Raw genomic sequence first — 16,458 nt, forward strand, 5'->3', positions numbered from 1 at the left:
CACACACACACACACACACACACACACACGCTGCCCGTTTCCTAGGCACTGCAATCTCCCTTCTCACTAACCTACCCGTGACACTGTCCATCCACCCTACCCTTGCCCAAACTCGCAGAGCCCCAGCAAGTCGTTCCCCCAAGGCAGTGAGACGTCAGCAGCTCCTCGGATTTCTACTTGGGACCTGCCAGAGAGAAGCGACCTCTGCCCCTACACGCCCTCCTCCCAGGAGTGCCCTCTGCAGCACCCAGACCTACCTACCTCGGGCCTCACCTCTCCCCGCCCTCTCCCACCTCCACCGCCTTTCAACCCCAGGCTAGGTTCCTCCAGGTGCACCTCCCTGGGGGAGCCCGAAGTAAAGGGAAAAGAGAGGATGAGGGAAACTAAGGACTTCTGGGCCGAGCATCCTCCCGCCCCCACCCCTTCTGGGCCCAGAATTCTCCTCCGAGTCCCCGCAATTTTGCTTCTCACCCCAGGCAGGACAGAGGCCTTTCCAGGCCCATCTCAGCCGCTCTCCCCTAATGAGAGGTTGCCGCTTCAGAGAGCCTTAAGAGTCCGATGCAGAGGGCTCTGCAGTCCCAGAACCGGAGCCAGACTGAGCTCCGGCATCTCGGTACCGGGCCGGCCCTTCCACGTGCCAATGGATCCGCCCCCACCCGATCCCCCGGCGCCGGGCTCTACCCCGGGCCTCGGTGAGGAGGGGGCGCGGACTCGCGCGACCCTAGCGCCCCCTGCCGCCTCTTCAGAGCATGGGAGGCGGCCCTAAAGCCGACCCCAGCCGTGTTGAACCAGCCCCTCCGGATGGGACGGCGGGCGGAGCAGCGCACAGGACACCGCCCTCGGCCCGCCCGCCAAGGAGGGTACAAGAGCAGGAGGCTGTGCCGGCAGCGCCCGTCCCGGGCCCGCTGCACTCTGCACTTAGCCCCTCTGGGCTGCGGGGACAGGTCTGGTTCCGGAGCGGGCTCTGTGAACCAGCAGCGGAGTCCCGGCGTAAGACCGAACCTCAGCGTGAGACGAGAGAACTGTGCGCGGAGATGGCGGCCGCGGCGGCTGCGGCGGCGGAGGAAGGGATGGAGCCGCGGGCTCTGCAGTACGAGCAGACCCTGGTAAGTGAAGCCGAGCGGCGCTCTGAGGAGTACGCTCTGGAACTGCCGCTCCAAGCTATCCTTGGAAGCGCTTGGAGCGAGGCCTACTATAACCCTTCAGAGCTGGGGAAACTGAGGCTGGGGTCGTAGAGGGGGTGGCTGGAAGAGGGAGGTGTAAAAGGATGAAGGGCCAAAGGATTAAAAGCTGCTTGCAGATTTCTGGCTGAGGCTGTAGGCCAGAAGAAGATAATGACACCAGGCACTTGTCCCAAGTGTCCTTCCCTGGGACGCACACACAAACGCATGTTTTCCTTCCTCCTCCTCCCCCAAGTCTCAGCACCTTCACGGTGACCCTCATCACCACTCACACTCTTGAACTCTCTCTTCTTACCTCCTTATGCCCTCTATCCCCACCATCCAAGACAGCCCTCTGTCCCCACTATGTGCATGGCATGGTGCTAAGCATAGAAACAAAGAGGTGTAGAAAGATGATAAGCCCCAAACCCAGTCCCACCCCAACTCCTGGGAGCTTGTGACCCAGCATTAGCAGGAACCTTTCAGTCAACTCTGAAAAGAAAAGGTGACCTGCCACCTTGGGGTACAGGAACTTTGGGTATGGGAATTGGACCTTTTGTCCTTGCTGATTCTGAATATCCAGCCCCCACCCACCCCATAAGTGTCCCTTGATGTCATTAGAAGCAGGGGTCCTGACTCATGGCCTCCTGTTACTGAGTGTTTTAGAAGTCATATACCCCGTCTCATTGTCACTGAGATAGGGAGGGAAACCCAAGCTCCAAGGAAGAGAATAGGCCCTGTCTCTCTTCATTAGCTTGGGCTGGAATTTGCCCAGGAAGGTGGCAGGGAGGGAACTTCTCAGGGAGGAGGGGGCTATAACTGAGGCTGGGAGGTGCCCAAGTTACAAGGAGTGACTAGATAAAACAGGATGACCCAGAGAGGTGGCAGGAGTGGCGCTGGAGTGAGGGAAAGGGAGCAAGCCAATGTGTGAGAGTGGGAGTTTCTGTCTGCCGTAAGATAGAGACCTTGATCAAGACAACTGAGCACCTGGCCTCTGAAATGGCTTCTGTCTCTAGCCACATCTCCATCGCCCGTTAGCTGTGTCCCTATCTCTGGAATGAGTTCTCAGGGTCAAACTCTCCTGGGTATTCTCACTCCAGCCTCTCCCCCTTCTGTTTCTGCGCCTTTTGTCTTTCACACACTCACACTCACCTCCTACCTCCTACACTGTTGTCTGCCTCTTTATGCTCAACTTTCCTTCTATTCTCCTCCCTACTTCCTCCTCTCTCCTGTCTCCTTCTTCTTGTCCTTTCCCCCTTTCCTCTTACCTCCCCCCACCCCCAACCCCTGCCCCGCTTTCTCTTCTAATCCCTATTCTCTGCCTGCGCTTCTCCTCCCTGCTTTCTTACCCTCTGTCTCTATCTTTCCCTCTCTCCCCCCTTCCCACCCCAGCCCCAACAGGAGCCCTTTGTGTCCCGAAGCTCTGCGGGTGGCAGCCGGAATCTACTCCTCCCCAGCCCCCAACAACGCCCAGCTTGGCAGGTCTAGCCAAGGCTTGGTGACGGGAGGTGACTCTCCCATCTCATTGCTCCATCATCCAGTCACAACCCAGCCATTAGCAGCTCTGGTGTCCCCCAAACTGCCGCTGGGTTCATGACAGCTCCAGAATGGGGCTAAGGCCACCAAACACTCTCCACCCAACCTGAGAGGCTCTCTGCACTGGGCTGGCAGGCCGACAGGGGGTTGGGGAATAGGGACAAGGGGATTAGAGGGGTGGCAGGGTGCAGCAGAGTCAGTCACAGGCCAGAGACCCAACAAGAATGTGATCATGATTTGGGCCTCTGCCTGCTCCTAGGCCCAACTCTAAGCTGCCTTCAGTTCCAGGCCCTTATTTTTGTCCATAAGCCCTTGACCATCCCTTGTTCTCTGACCTTCCCTCCTCCTACTTTCTGACTCTGTGCCTTAGGTTTTTCCATCTTTTCCTCCTCTTGGAACCTTTCCTCCCACTCCTCCTCAGTGCCCCTCCCCCAAGGCTTGTGAGAAGAGAACTTATTATTCTGCCACCCCCAGAGTTGGGTACCTTGGCTGTCCTCATCATTCTGGCCATGGCAGCCCCCACAGTCTGCAATGTGTATTGTTCCCACACCCCAAGCCAGAGTAGGAACTCTGGGTTCAAAAGGGGGTATGCAATAAGGGGGTTGGGGAAAAGAGAGATGAGGCCCAGGATTGCTTCCTACTCAAGCCACAGCTGATTAAAGCCTCATCTTCCCCATTGTTCCAGATGTATGGCCGATATACTCAGGACCTTGGGGCCTTTGCCAAAGAAGAAGCTGCCCGAATCCGCCTGGGAGGGCCTGAGTCCTGGAGGGGCCCCCCATCCCCTCGGACTCCCCCAGAGCTCCTGGAATATGGACAGAGCCGTTGTGCCCGATGCCGCAGTGAGATCCATATGGGAGTCGGGGACCTGCTGTGCTGTGTTGAGCTATGAGGGGGCTTCAAAAAGTTTGTGGGGAAACGGAATTAAAAGATAATGGATCCTCTACCAACTTGGAAGTGCTTTCACAGATGCAATTAGAGCTATCCATGGGAAGGGTGGGGTAGAAGGGTAGGCATGCCTTGGTACCAATCTCCCATTTTTCCCTTTCCTGATCTCAGTCTGTTCAGTCCGCTGCCACAAATTCCTAGTGTCCAGGGTTGGTGAAGACTGGATTTTCCTGGTCCTGCTGGGGCTCCTTATGGCACTGGTCAGCTGGGTCATGGACTATGCCATTGCTGCCTGCCTGCAGGGTGAGGACTACAATGGGCAGGGGGTGCTGGGAGAAACCACTCTGCTTCTTCCTTACCACATTTGTCCAAGTATCATAGCTACTGGGCCATTGACCACTTCTACCAGCCAACCTGACCACCCCTTTGGATACAACCACTGCCAATGTCACTGACCTGACATTTCCTATATTGGTCTTTGTCCCAGTGAATGTCCCCTGAGGTCTCGTTCTAACTCCTCTAATCCCAGCTCTGTGTGATATTCCCTGGAACAACTAACTTGTCAGTAGCCCAACGAGGAGTGGGCATGTGCATAGGGAGACCAGCAACATGTCCTCTTCCCACAGCTCAGCAGTGGATGTCCCGGGGCTTGAACACTAACATCTTGCTCCAGTACCTGGCCTGGGTCACCTACCCTGTTGTCCTCATCACTTTCTCAGCAGGATTTACACAGATCCTGGCTCCTCAGGCTGTCGGTACAATAGGCGAGAAGGGGAGGGCATAGGCGGGACTTCCTGGTGGAGCACCCCAGATGATTTTCCTGGGAATGTGCCCCTCCAGGATCTGGCATCCCTGAGATGAAGACCATCTTGCGGGGAGTGGTACTGAAGGAATACCTCACTCTCAAGACGTTTGTAGCTAAGGTCATTGGGTTGACCTGTGCCCTCGGCAGTGGCATGCCACTTGGCAAAGAGGTGACTACAGGTCGGGAGATAATGGAATCCCTTCCCAGTGGTGGAAATAGCCAAGGTGGACCCCTACTCTACTCACTGTCTACCCCCATCTACCTACCAGGGCCCTTTTGTGCATATCGCAAGTATGTGTGCTGCCCTGCTCAGCAAGTTCCTCTCCCTCTTTGGGGGCATCTATGAGGTAAGGGTCAACCCTCTGGGATAAAGGAATGGTGCGCTGCTGAGCCCATGTTCAACGGGTCTCCCACCACTCTCCTCAGAATGAATCCCGGAACACAGAGATGCTGGCCGCTGCCTGTGCTGTGGGAGTGGGCTGTTGCTTTGCAGCACCTATTGGAGGTAGGCAGGGCCGCCCGGATCAGTCTAGCCCCAAACCCTGCCTTTGGCCTTTCATCTGGGTCTCAGTCCTTAGCCCAGGCTTCAGGTAGCACCTTCACCTGTCTCTCGACAGGTGTCCTGTTCAGCATTGAGGTCACCTCCACCTTCTTCGCTGTGCGGAACTACTGGCGGGGTTTCTTTGCCGCCACCTTCAGTGCCTTCATCTTCCGGGTGTTGGCTGTTTGGAACCGTGATGAAGGTATGGGAAGGTGGGATGCTGAAGGAACTCCCTGAGATGACTCAGGCAGAGAGCCCTTGAGGTAGACCTGCCTCCCTCTGTTGCCTTCCCTTCAGAGACCATCACTGCTCTCTTCAAAACCCGATTCCGGCTTGACTTCCCGTTCGACCTACAAGAGCTGCCGGCCTTTGCTGTTATTGGGTGAGGAGCTGAGGGAGAAAAGCTGTGGGAAAGGTCTCCCTGAGAAGCCTGCTTTCACCCTGGTTCTTCTTCTCCCTCTAGTATTGCTAGTGGCTTTGGGGGAGCCCTCTTTGTCTACCTGAACCGGAAGATTGTCCAGGTGATACGGAAGCAGAAGACCATCAACCGCTTTCTCATGAAGAAGTGAGTTGGTGCTAGGATCCTCTCTAGGCTGTGAGGATCATAATGGGACAGGAGACAGTCATAGATGCAAACAGTGGCCAAGTCAAAAACAGGCAGCCCATTGAGAAAATCAGTCCATAGTATTTTCCCAGGCTGACTGAACATTTTGAATTTCACATGAATTACCTGGAAATTGGCACATTTGAATTCTTAGTCTATGGCAGGTAACAATGCTCTCTAGAGGGTGTTTGAATTCTTAGTCTGGCCCAGGTAGCAATGCTTTCTAGAGAGTGTTTGTTTGAGCCTTGGTCCCACCCCCACCCCATGAACCTGGGGACAGGTGACATTTTTATCTCTAGAGCCCCTTTCCAGCTTTGCCATTTACACACCTCCCTCTGTTGTGCTCATGATAATTGGGAGGGGGAAAGCTTCCCTTGGGACTGATGTCCTTCAGGGAGAGGGCAGCCAGCTGAACCTGCTCCTTGCTACACCTTTGGTTAACTGCCATGAGTGACCCCAGCTTCCCTCAACACTGACCTTCACCTTAAGTCACCACAGAGGAATAGATGGAAGCAGAAACTTCACACCCTCACACAATGTGAGGATTCTGGAGCTGGAGGTAGGCTCACAGCTCAGAGGTCTTCAAGAGAGGCCTGGGAAGTAGACCTGCTGCTGCTACTGCTGCTGCTGCTGCCCACCTTTAGAGTCAGAAATTGACAGAAAGACCTTTGGGTCATCTCTTCAGCTCCTTGTATTGTAGCCCCAGTCCACCCCTCAGAGCAACCATATCATGAGCAGCAAAGGGGACTTCTCTCAGCACTGTGTGCTTTGATGTAAGAACCAAGACTCTGCGCAGACCTCAACCCTGAAAGAAATGAGGGCACCCAAACTGTCACCAGTCATAGTAAGTGGACCACCCATGTTTGACACTGTGAACCCTACATGTCTAGACGCCTGCTCTTCCCAGCTCTGGTGACTCTACTTATCTCCACTCTGACCTTCCCTCCTGGTTTTGGACAGTTCATGGCCGGACAGGTAACCCCACCCTGAATGGCATATGTGCTTTCCCTTGGGACATAATGTATCCTTTCTGACCCCAGCTGCTGCAAGACTATGGGATTCCTTGTTACCCCTGGATTCCTGTGGGCCCCTTCCCTGTATGTCATCTGCTCCATAGTCTGAGGCACCCTGTTTACCTATAGCTCTCACAGAAAGAGACACTGGTTACCCTGTTTGACAACCGGACGTGGGTCCGCCAGGGCCTCGTCGAGGAGCTAGAGCCGCCTGGCACCTCACAGGCCTGGAGCCCACCGCATGCCAATGTCTTCCTTACACTGGTCATCTTCATTCTCATGAAAGTAAGGCTCCTTATATAAAAGCTAATGTTTACATGGGCTTATTAGATCAGCAGGAATCAACTCAAAGGCAGTGGGTTTGGTGGGCTTATTAGATGCCTGGTACTGCCCTAGGCACTTTCCATGTCTCACTCCTTTTTTAAGCCTTACAAAGATGCTATGAGAAAGATACTGTCCTCATTTTAGAGATGGAGAAATTGTGGTACAAACTGACCCAAAGTCACAGAGGTGACAGAATGAGGATTTGAACCCAAATAGTTTGGATCTAGAGTCCTTCCCCTTCCTTTTCCCGTCACCATCACTGGAAATAAAGGATAGTTTATGCCTGACTGAAAAGCAAAGTGGATTCCTCTGGGGTGTGTAGCTGTGTGGGGGCTGGGAGGCACTGGTGCCTGTTTGAACAGCCTCCTGCCTGCAGTTCTGGATGTCAGCTCTGGCCACCACCATCCCAGTGCCCTGTGGGGCCTTCATGCCTGTCTTTGTCATTGGTGAGTTCAGCTGCCTATTCTCCCAGTATGCGTCCTGCTCAACCCTGGCCACTCCCTCTCTGCTGGGGAATGGGTTTTGGTCCAGCCCTAGCCCCCACCCCCACCCTGCAGGGTTGTTCCCTGCACTGAATGACCCACTGGCCCCTCCCCCACCCTCTGACCCTTTCTCTTCCTAGAGCCCCTGCCCTCCCCCTCCACTACCTATTGCTCTTCCCACCCCCCTCCCTGAAGGAGCAGCATTTGGGCGTCTGGTAGGCGAAAGCATGGCTGCCTGGTTCCCTGATGGAATCCACACAGACAGCAGCACCTACAGGATTGTGCCCGGGGGATATGCAGTGGTAGGTGAGTGCCCAGGTCCAGATCTCCTTGGGAGGACCCTTTGCCCAGCCACCGGGTCTGAGGCTCTGGTGCCCCCTGCTGGCCATCCCTCATCTGCAGAGGCTTAAGACCCAGGGTTGGACTGGGCTGCCCTGAGGGGGCTCCCACACATTCCGTCCCTGGTTGGAGAGGGTCATCTGGGGCCTGGATTCCCTGAAGATACTGATGGGCGCCGTCCTCAGGAGCAGCAGCACTGGCGGGAGCAGTGACACACACAGTGTCCACGGCTGTGATTGTATTCGAGCTCACAGGCCAGATTGCCCACATCCTTCCCGTCATGATTGCTGTCATCCTGGCCAATGCCGTGGCCCAGAGCCTACAGCCCTCACTGTACGACAGTATCATCCGCATCAAGAAGCTGCCCTATCTGCCAGAGCTGGGCTGGGGCCGACATCAGTATGGAGGGCTGGGAGTTGGAGTGGGGGGGTGGGGCAGGAGAAGGCATTGTAGGGGCTCTCACCCTCTTGCACCCACAGCTACCAAAGGTCCTGAGCTAGTGAAGCCTGGTCACTAGCCACCAGGCTTCCTCTTGGTCTGATATGCCCTTGGTTATACCATGAGGATCTATGGCTGGCCCTCTTGATCAGAAAGAAGGGTGGGAAGTAGTTCTTAGCCTTTGGTCCCCATCCCCATAAACGCTGGGACTTCCCTTACCCTGGGGAACGTGCTGTTTGGGGCAACCCTCCTTATGCCGACCACAAAGCAAGTGGCCCTCTCTGCCCCCAGGCAGTACCGGGTGAGAGTGGAAGACATCATGGTGCGGGATGTTCCCCATGTGGCCCTCAGCTGCACCTTCCGGGACCTACGGTTGGCACTGCACAGGACAAAGGGCCGCATGCTGGCTCTAGTGGAGTCCCCTGGTGAGGCCAGGAGGGGGCCCGGTGCTGGGACTTATCCAAAGGCTCCATGCTGAGGGAGGGCACAGGGACAGGTCAGGAATAGTCCTCTTGGTTCCAAAGGGAATGGGCCACATTGTGGCATATCCAAGACCCACTCTGGGTGCAAGGGGGGTAGAAGGTCCTCACCGGAAATTCCTGAGTCCTCCCACCTGCTCTTTCTAGAGTCCATGATTCTGCTGGGCTCCATTGAGCGCTCACAGGTGGTGGCATTGCTGGGGGCCCAGCTGAGCGCAGCTAGGCGGCGGCAGTACATGCAGGAGAGGCGACGGGCTGCCCAGGCCTCTCCACCATCTGATCCAGAGCGTCCTCTCAGCCCTGACGACACTGCCGTCTGCTTTCAGGTGAGAGAAAAGCCCGTCTATCTCCCCACACACACCCCCACACTTCCTGAACATCACTGCATAGACTGATTGGGAGGGTGGTGTGGGAGCAGTCTCACCAGCACCTTCCTGCCCATGCAGGTAAACACAGAGGACCCAGGTTTTCCTGCAGCCCGGGGGGAGAGTCACAAACCCCTAAAGCCTGCTCTCAAGAGGGTGTCCAGCAACACCATGACCCTCAGGGAGAGTCCTACAGGTGAGCCCATCTCCCACTATTATCTCCCTCTGCCCCCCATGAGATGGAGCACATCCCAGCTGGAAGAGGTTGTCCAGTTGCATGGGTAGAGCTGGGACACCCCTTCCTTTTGCCTTCCTTGCCTTTTCTGACCTTCTTCTCAAAAGATGACATTGGCCCCTGAGCCTTGTGTTTGGCTCACAGGGAGTGGGGAGCCAGCAGGTATTGCCCTCAGAAGCCTCTTCTGTGGGAGTCCACCTCCTGAGGCTGCTTCAGAGGTGAGTGGTGGACCCTCTTCTGGCCTTCTTTCTTCCCAGCTCCCTGTCTGACCCCAACTCGGACTCTTGACTCTCATTAACCCTGCAGTGCATGACACCCACCCACCCCCTTCCTTCCGTCAGTTCCTCCTCCACTCCATGACTTCCTGCCCCTCCTCCCTATAACATCAACTCTTTTCTCTGGTTTGACTCAAACAAAGCTGGAGAAGTCGGAATCATGTGACAAGCGCAAGCTAAAGCGGGTCCGAATCTCCCTGGCCGTAAGCATTCCCTTGCTTCCTGCAGTCCAGCACTAAGCCAGGGAAGGACCAGGGTCTAGGCTGGGGAAAACCCACCCCCAGGGATTAGGGGAGGGCATTGATCACCCCAGCCTCTAACTGCCAACCTCCCTCTTTAGAGCGACTCAGATTTAGAAGGCGAGATGACCCCCCAGGAGGTAAGGTGTGACTGGACTCTGGACCCTGTATTCTCTTGGGTGTGTTCGGCCATCATCTTGGCTGCTGTTCCTCTGGGAGGGACTGTTGGTTAGGAACATGGACAGGCCAGTTTTAAGCAGTTATTGGTGTCACCTCCTTCATGCTGCTGGTGTCTTTCCCCAGATTCTGGAATGGGAGGAGCAGCAACTAGATGAGCCGGTCAACTTCAGTGACTGCAAAATCGACCCTGCCCCCTTCCAGCTGGTGGAGCGCACCTCCTTGCACAAGGTAGAGCGGGCAGCCTGGGCCTAACCAGGACTCTCAGGACAGGCGGGGACCTAACCAACTCCCCATCCTCGTGTGACACACACACACATTTGGACTCAGGCCAGTGGGGAAGGAAAGAGGAGCAGAGAGTGGGCTCGATGTGGAGATGTTCTTCAGCAACACTGCATTAGGAACAGCTGCAGTGATGAGAGATTGGGAGCCTAGGGCCCTTCACTTCTTTTTCCTCTGCTTAGCCCTGCCCCCAGGGAACTCTGGACCAAGCAGCAACAAAGACAAGGCCTGAACTGGGTGGAAGCCAGTAGGCTGGGCCAGGGTCAGAGCTAGGCAGGAGGCTGCCAGAGCTCAACAAGGCTGATACACCCACGCTGAAAAGAAAACTTACAAAAAAAAAAAAATGGGTGAGAAACAGGCAGGATAAGAAAATCTAATAAACAAGCTAACCAACTCCCAAGTAGGGGTGAGAACACTGCAGTGAAGAGATAAACAAAGATGAGAAACGCCCAGTGGGGCCTTGGAATGTCAGACCCCAGAAAGTCTGACTTAATGTGGGCCAGAGGAAAACTTGTATGGACACAGCACATCACAGAAGTAGGGAGAGAAATTGAATACAGACAGGTTGGTGCGTGTGTGAGGCCCATTCCAAATGCAGAAGAGAGCTCTCTGTGGAGGGCTGACTGCTTCAGGGTCTCCCTGGCCTCCCCTCTGGCACCTCCAGGCTTCCAAGTAAAGGACAGTGTGCAGGCAACATCTAGCAGGTTGGTAGAGCTCCTGGGATCAGCAAAAGTGAAGGGATGTTTTAGATAAAATTTTGACAAGACTTCATATGGGAGCCTCCGAGGCATGGGGGATAACAACGGATGAACACTACATTTCCAAAGTCTGTAGCTGGGGCTTCTAGCTTCAGCCATGACAGACACTGCTCAGCCAAGAGCCAGCAGAGCACAGGCAAGCCAGGGCTAAATTAGGAAGGACACACAGGACAAAAGAGAAACAAAAAAATCAAAAGGTAATAAAGAAACCTACTAGCCTTTGGGTAAAGACCTCAGATCAAAGTGAGTGGGTAAACCACACTGATGTTGCAAGAAAAAAAAAAAAAAAGAGCTAGGCCTGAGAATAATACATTGGGCTTATACAAAGTCTTTCTTCCTGAGACAGCTAAAGCTTTTCTCCAGCGATCCTAATCCTTAAACATATCATGATGATAAGCAGCAAGATGAAAAGAAGAATGCTGTTGCTGCTGGTTTTTGAGCTTGCTATGTACCAGGCACAGTCCTAAACTCTTCATGTTTACTTCACTCCTCATAATCACGCTGTAAAATATCGTGATATTCCAGTTTTGACAGATGAGAAAACTGAGACCAAAGAGACTAAGCAAGTTGTCCAAGGCCACAGCTAAAGTGGCCTAGAATCCAAGATAGTCTGACTCCAAAGCCAAAAACCACAGGGAAACTGAGGCATGCAGTGAGGAGGTCACTTGCCCGAGTCAGTACAGCAGTCAGGCCCAGAGCCCAGATATTCTGGCCCCAATCCCAGGATTCTTTCAGAAGGCCATGTTGGCCCTCTCCCTGTCAGTTCACTGTTTCCAAGCCCAAGAAGTACAAGGCCCACCAATGGGCTTCTGGGTGTCTAATTAAATTAAAGTGAAAAAGAACAAAGTAGGTGTTTGTTACAAGCTTAAAAATCAGGAAGAGAAAAAGCCTTTGAGGAACCAACAAACAACAGTACAAAGAACTGAAAGCGATAAGAACATAAAAGATCAGAATTCAAAATATCTTTGCGGGCCTGAGGAATTAATAAATAGTAGCCCAATTAAGTTCACAAGGGGAACATTCAGAGAGGAGAGGATACACTGAAGACTATTTAGGGACCTGTGCAAATAGGGATCATCATATTCACCAAGCACCTCATTCATTCTGAGACCACCTACAAAGGACTCAGGGAGACTGAGTGCTAGCAGTACCGCCAGATTGGCTGAACCCAAATTCTGGCTCTGCTATATTAGCCAGCTGTGTGATCCTGAGAAAGCTCTAGGCCTCTCTGTGCCTCACTTTCCTTATCTGTAAAATGGGGATATAATGGTACCCACCTCATAGGTTATTTCTGAGGATTAAAGAGTTAATTTATGTGAAGCACTATGCCTGGCCTAGTAGTCAATGTTAAGAATTATTGCTATTACTGATACTGAGAGATGAACAGTGGTGGATATCAAAAAGGAACTACCCCTGCCCTCAAGGACTTTAGTTCCTTAAGACAGAGGTGTCTACCAATCATTATACTCCACTGTAACACACACCTCTAGTAGGGACAAGAGCACAATACCCAGAGAACACAAGGGAAAGGGTGATTCTCACCTTGGAGGATTGCAAAAGGTGTCAGATTTATTTATTTATTTAGATGAGAGAGTATAGTGAGAAGGATTAATGGGACTTTAAAAGATGGTGTCATGAGGGAAGGGTTGGAGATGTGGAAGAAATGGATTATTTTCAGAAATGGATGACTGTGAAGCTTGAATCGGGAGTACATGGCAGACTCTGAGGCTGCTGTAATTGTCTTGGGCCATTCTAGGGAGCCTGCCCTCTACCTTCCATTGGAAAGAGCATTACGATGGCAGAGCCCAGCTGGAGAGTAGGGAGGCAGAAAGCAGAACCCTCAGGAAGTGTGGTCCCAATCCTGGTGAGAGGCGTTGATGCTGGGAGTTGGAAGAATGGCCCAGATGTTCAGGAATTAGATCTGTAAATGCTTGGCAACAAATGGGTTGCAGACTTTTAAGGTGTAAATCATACCAAACCTATTGCTGTCGATTCCAACTCGGTCACCTCACAGGACAGAGTAGAATTACCCTAGAGGGTTTCCGAGGCCATCATCTTTAACTGAGGAGTCCTGGTGTAACGCACTAACCGAAAGGTCGGCGGTTCAGACCCATCATCCACTCCTCAGAAACACTATACAGGGGTGCTATGAGTCGGATCTGACTTTACAGCACTAAACAACTCCACCAAAGCAGACTGTCAAATTTTTCTCGCAGAGTGACCAGTGGTTTCGAACTGCATACTTTTTGGTTAGCATCCAACTCCTTAATGAACCCCCAGTGTTAATTCATTCTGATTAAGATTGTGGGAGAAAAATCCAGGGGAACTATTCAATATGATCCTTGGAAGAATATAATAGAGGGATTATTTGACCATGAGACAAGACTAAGGGAGTATTTAAAACAGGAAATTTTACAAGAAAGATGTTGTTCTTTGAAGTCAGACAATAGATTTAAAGCTAACTTGTAGCACACAGGTTTTAAATTAGATACAAAGAGGCACTTAATAACCACATATAATTTACAAGTTAGTGAAGAAGAGCTTATTCTAAAAGTTTAAACTTCTAGCCCCTTTTAATTATAAATACATCATGCCGTGGATGGGGAAAGCTTAAGAAAGTTCTAGAAATCCCTTCTTAAAGCTAAAATTTAGCAACTGTATGAGAACACATTTTTAAAGTGTTCATTAAAATGAATTCTAAATGATATTCAAGAAGTCAGGTTATTAATGCCCCTTTTGGTTTCAAACAAGATGCTTAAAAATATACTCAGAAGAATGAGATAAAATAATAGGTCAAAAATTCCAAGAACTGCTGAGTCAGAGGAGTTTTTTAAGACATCTGGTTCAAGAAAATCCACTTACAGCACTAGGGGAACTGGCTGACAATTTCTGAACTCTTGGTGACTGCATTGGAAAGCTTGAGGGAGGGCCAAAACAACAAAAACATGGGGGGATGGAGGTGACTGTTATTCTCTAGATTGCAAGCTGAGTCTCACCAGGAGCTGGGATGCTGCTAGAAGATGGACGGACTGTGAGGGGTATAGAATGCTTCAGGCAAGATTAAGGTGTGGGAGGCAGAATGGAGAGAGATCAGAACTAATTAAGGGCAAATGGAAAGCATTCCGTGTCAGCCACTAGAAGGTAGGGTAAGAGGCCCAGAATTCAGGGCCCAGTATCCCTAAGGTGGTATGGACACACCTACTCTGGGTATGTCTGTAATCAGACACCCCCACAGGTCTGAGTTGTGCTTCCCCCCTTTAGCACATAGTGTGATGAAAAGCAGCATGGGGATGCAGAGCCACTTCTTAGAGGTGACCTGCAGCAAGTCAGTCACAGCTTGGAGGAACCTCCTGCTGCTGCTCTGTAGAGTGGGCATAATACCTAGTTCTCAGGACAATATTAAAATGAAATAAATGTAAGAAAAACTGAGCACATGCTAGGTCAATCACTAAATATACTAGTCAAACAGTTGGTCTCTCCTATATCCTTCTCCAGCATGGGACTAAGACTCTGTCTTGTCCCCATTCTCCATCAACATAAACAGCATTGTGACTGTCCAGTTTCTGAGGCCTGGTCACAGCAACAGTCTCATTCTTTTTCCCTCCAGTGGACCCATCCCTTCCCCCACCACCTGTGCTTCCCTCCTTCTATCACCCTTTGGGTTCAGCGACACCTCCACATGCACTAAGCTCAGTCTTCTCTTGCCCCGCAGACTCACACCATCTTCTCACTGCTGGGAGTGGACCATGCATACGTCACCAGTATTGGCCGACTCATTGGGATTGTCACGCTTAAGGAGGTGAGATAACAGTGGCCACCAAAGCCACCTCCCTCTTCCAAAAAGGCAAGGATGCTTATGTGCAGCTCACCCAGGGGAAGAGCCCCGCTGACCCTCTCACTTTTCCAGCTCCGGAAGGCCATCGAGGGCTCTGTCACAGCGCAGGGTGTGAAAGTCCGGCCGCCCCTTGCAAGCTTCCGTGACAGTGCCACCAGCAGCAGTGACACAGAGACCACTGAGGTGCATGCACTCTGGGGGCCCCGCTCCCGCCATGGCCTTCCCCGGGAGGGCAGCCCTTCTGACAGCGATGACAAGTGCCAGTGAAGCTTTCCACAGGCAGCAGGAATGGCAGGGGCCCAAGCTGTCAACCCGGATCCTGCAGCTCTCACAGACCCTCTGCCTTGGGAACACAGGTGGCAGTTGCAGTGGGGGCTGGAGCCCCAGCCTCTTCCAGTTCATCCTGCCTGGAACCTGAACCATGCTTCTCTCAGGGGGCAGACCAGCACTGCCCTGGTGGCATGGGGATGTGGCCATATGACCCCGCTCCCCTCTTGTGGGGAAAAAGGGTAGAACTAAGATGGGTTTATACTGGAACCTCCAATGACCAGATGTATATAGAGATTTATAAAGATTTTTATATTAATTTAATAAAACAAATTCTTAAATAGAAAAAAATAAATACCTAATGAGCCACTTATGTATAGAATGCCTGTGCCCGTTGGCTCTTTTTATATTGGACCCTCTCTCTTTACATGCCAAAACCTACAAGATTCCTAATTCTGCAGCCACCCACAGCCATAAAACTCTAAACTCTAGAGCTGTGTCCTTGGAATGCTGGATATGCCAGAAGCTTGGTCATGAATAGCCTGGCTGGGACAGGGGTCCCAGGTCTAACTTTACCCTTCCTGTCAGCCAGGAAAACCACTACCCTCTTCCCTCCTCAAGGAGAGACACTTCCTCATGGTTGTCGCTCACTGGCACAATTCTTGCCTTAAGCAGCCATCAGCTGACAACTGTCCTGTCACTCCGCTCCCCCTTGTGGTCTTCTTTGGAAGAGCTCTAAATTCGCAGCTCTGTAGCAGCAAACAGAGCCATCCCTTCTTCCTACTGCCCCCCAAAGAGAGCTCTAGGTGAACGGGCACCCCAGCTAGCTGTGAGCTGTCAGGACCCCACACACATATCCTCTACTCCTCCACCAAGGGCAACAGAGGGCTGGAAAAGGCCCAGGCCCTGCCTGGGGGAACCAGGAAAAGGGGAGGATACTGAATTTTGCCATCCCAATCTCTCCCTCCCAGAGAAGACTCGACTGAAAGAACAGACCAAAGACCCTCTCTTTAAGAAAAAACAAGATTTAGAGACGATGGAGAGGTGAAGCACAGCACAAGCCCAGCGGAACAAGGGGCCCTTGAGAAGGGATCGATCAGTGGGCTCCAGGAGGGTACTGGAGTCAGCTCCCCCCGGGTGGGGGTGATTCTATCAAGCACTGCACATGGACTTGGAGGTGAGGAGAGAAGCAGAGAAGAAAGAGGTGTCAAGAGGCTGGAGGGAGAGGCCAGGCTCCCTCCCATTCCAGCTGGCCACACAGCCCAGTCACGATCCCCTTAGGGGTTCACATCATCCAAGGAGGAAACATGTGGCTTTTTTTGATTTAAGAACATGAACATCACCACGGTCTGCCACAGCTGTAGCCATGCCCCAGGGGCCCCGGGCAATCCCCGGCAAGCCCCTGGAGTCGGGGCA

The 16,458-nt window shown here is 52.5% G+C and overlaps 1 protein-coding gene across 1 annotated transcript; it reads left to right on the forward strand.

The window, feature by feature from the left end:
- Positions 1 to 1,034: 1,034 nt before the first annotated feature.
- Positions 1,035 to 15,042, forward strand: CLCN2 (chloride channel, voltage-sensitive 2). Its single transcript, XM_006869773.1, has 24 exons — positions 1,035 to 1,106; positions 3,382 to 3,538; positions 3,756 to 3,887; positions 4,211 to 4,339; positions 4,425 to 4,558; positions 4,659 to 4,736; positions 4,816 to 4,894; positions 5,007 to 5,132; positions 5,228 to 5,312; positions 5,394 to 5,495; positions 6,425 to 6,509; positions 6,677 to 6,832; positions 7,248 to 7,317; positions 7,549 to 7,659; positions 7,878 to 8,091; positions 8,422 to 8,555; positions 8,757 to 8,935; positions 9,056 to 9,170; positions 9,354 to 9,427; positions 9,628 to 9,687; positions 9,825 to 9,863; positions 10,027 to 10,131; positions 14,653 to 14,739; positions 14,848 to 15,042. Exons 1-24 carry the CDS (start codon positions 1,035 to 1,037, stop codon positions 15,040 to 15,042), a joined length of 2,718 nt encoding a protein of 905 aa, XP_006869835.1.
- Positions 15,043 to 16,458: the final 1,416 nt, after the last annotated feature.

This window comes from Chrysochloris asiatica, unplaced genomic scaffold, assembly GCF_000296735.1.
Source record: "Chrysochloris asiatica unplaced genomic scaffold, ChrAsi1.0 scaffold00135, whole genome shotgun sequence".
NCBI classification, from domain to species: domain Eukaryota; kingdom Metazoa; phylum Chordata; class Mammalia; order Afrosoricida; family Chrysochloridae; genus Chrysochloris; species Chrysochloris asiatica.

Bases quoted from the DNA above. Each gene is read 5' to 3' on its own strand.
- CLCN2 (XM_006869773.1), top strand. From the start codon at position 1,035: ATGGCGGCCGCGGCGGCTGCGGCGGCGGAGGAAGGGATGGAGCCGCGG. The intron at 4,340-4,424 runs GTACAATAGGCG...GTGCCCCTCCAG, and splicing joins CCTGGCTCCTCAGGCTGTCG to GATCTGGCATCCCTGAGATG. The intron at 10,132-14,652 runs GTAGAGCGGGCA...CTTGCCCCGCAG, and splicing joins AGCGCACCTCCTTGCACAAG to ACTCACACCATCTTCTCACT.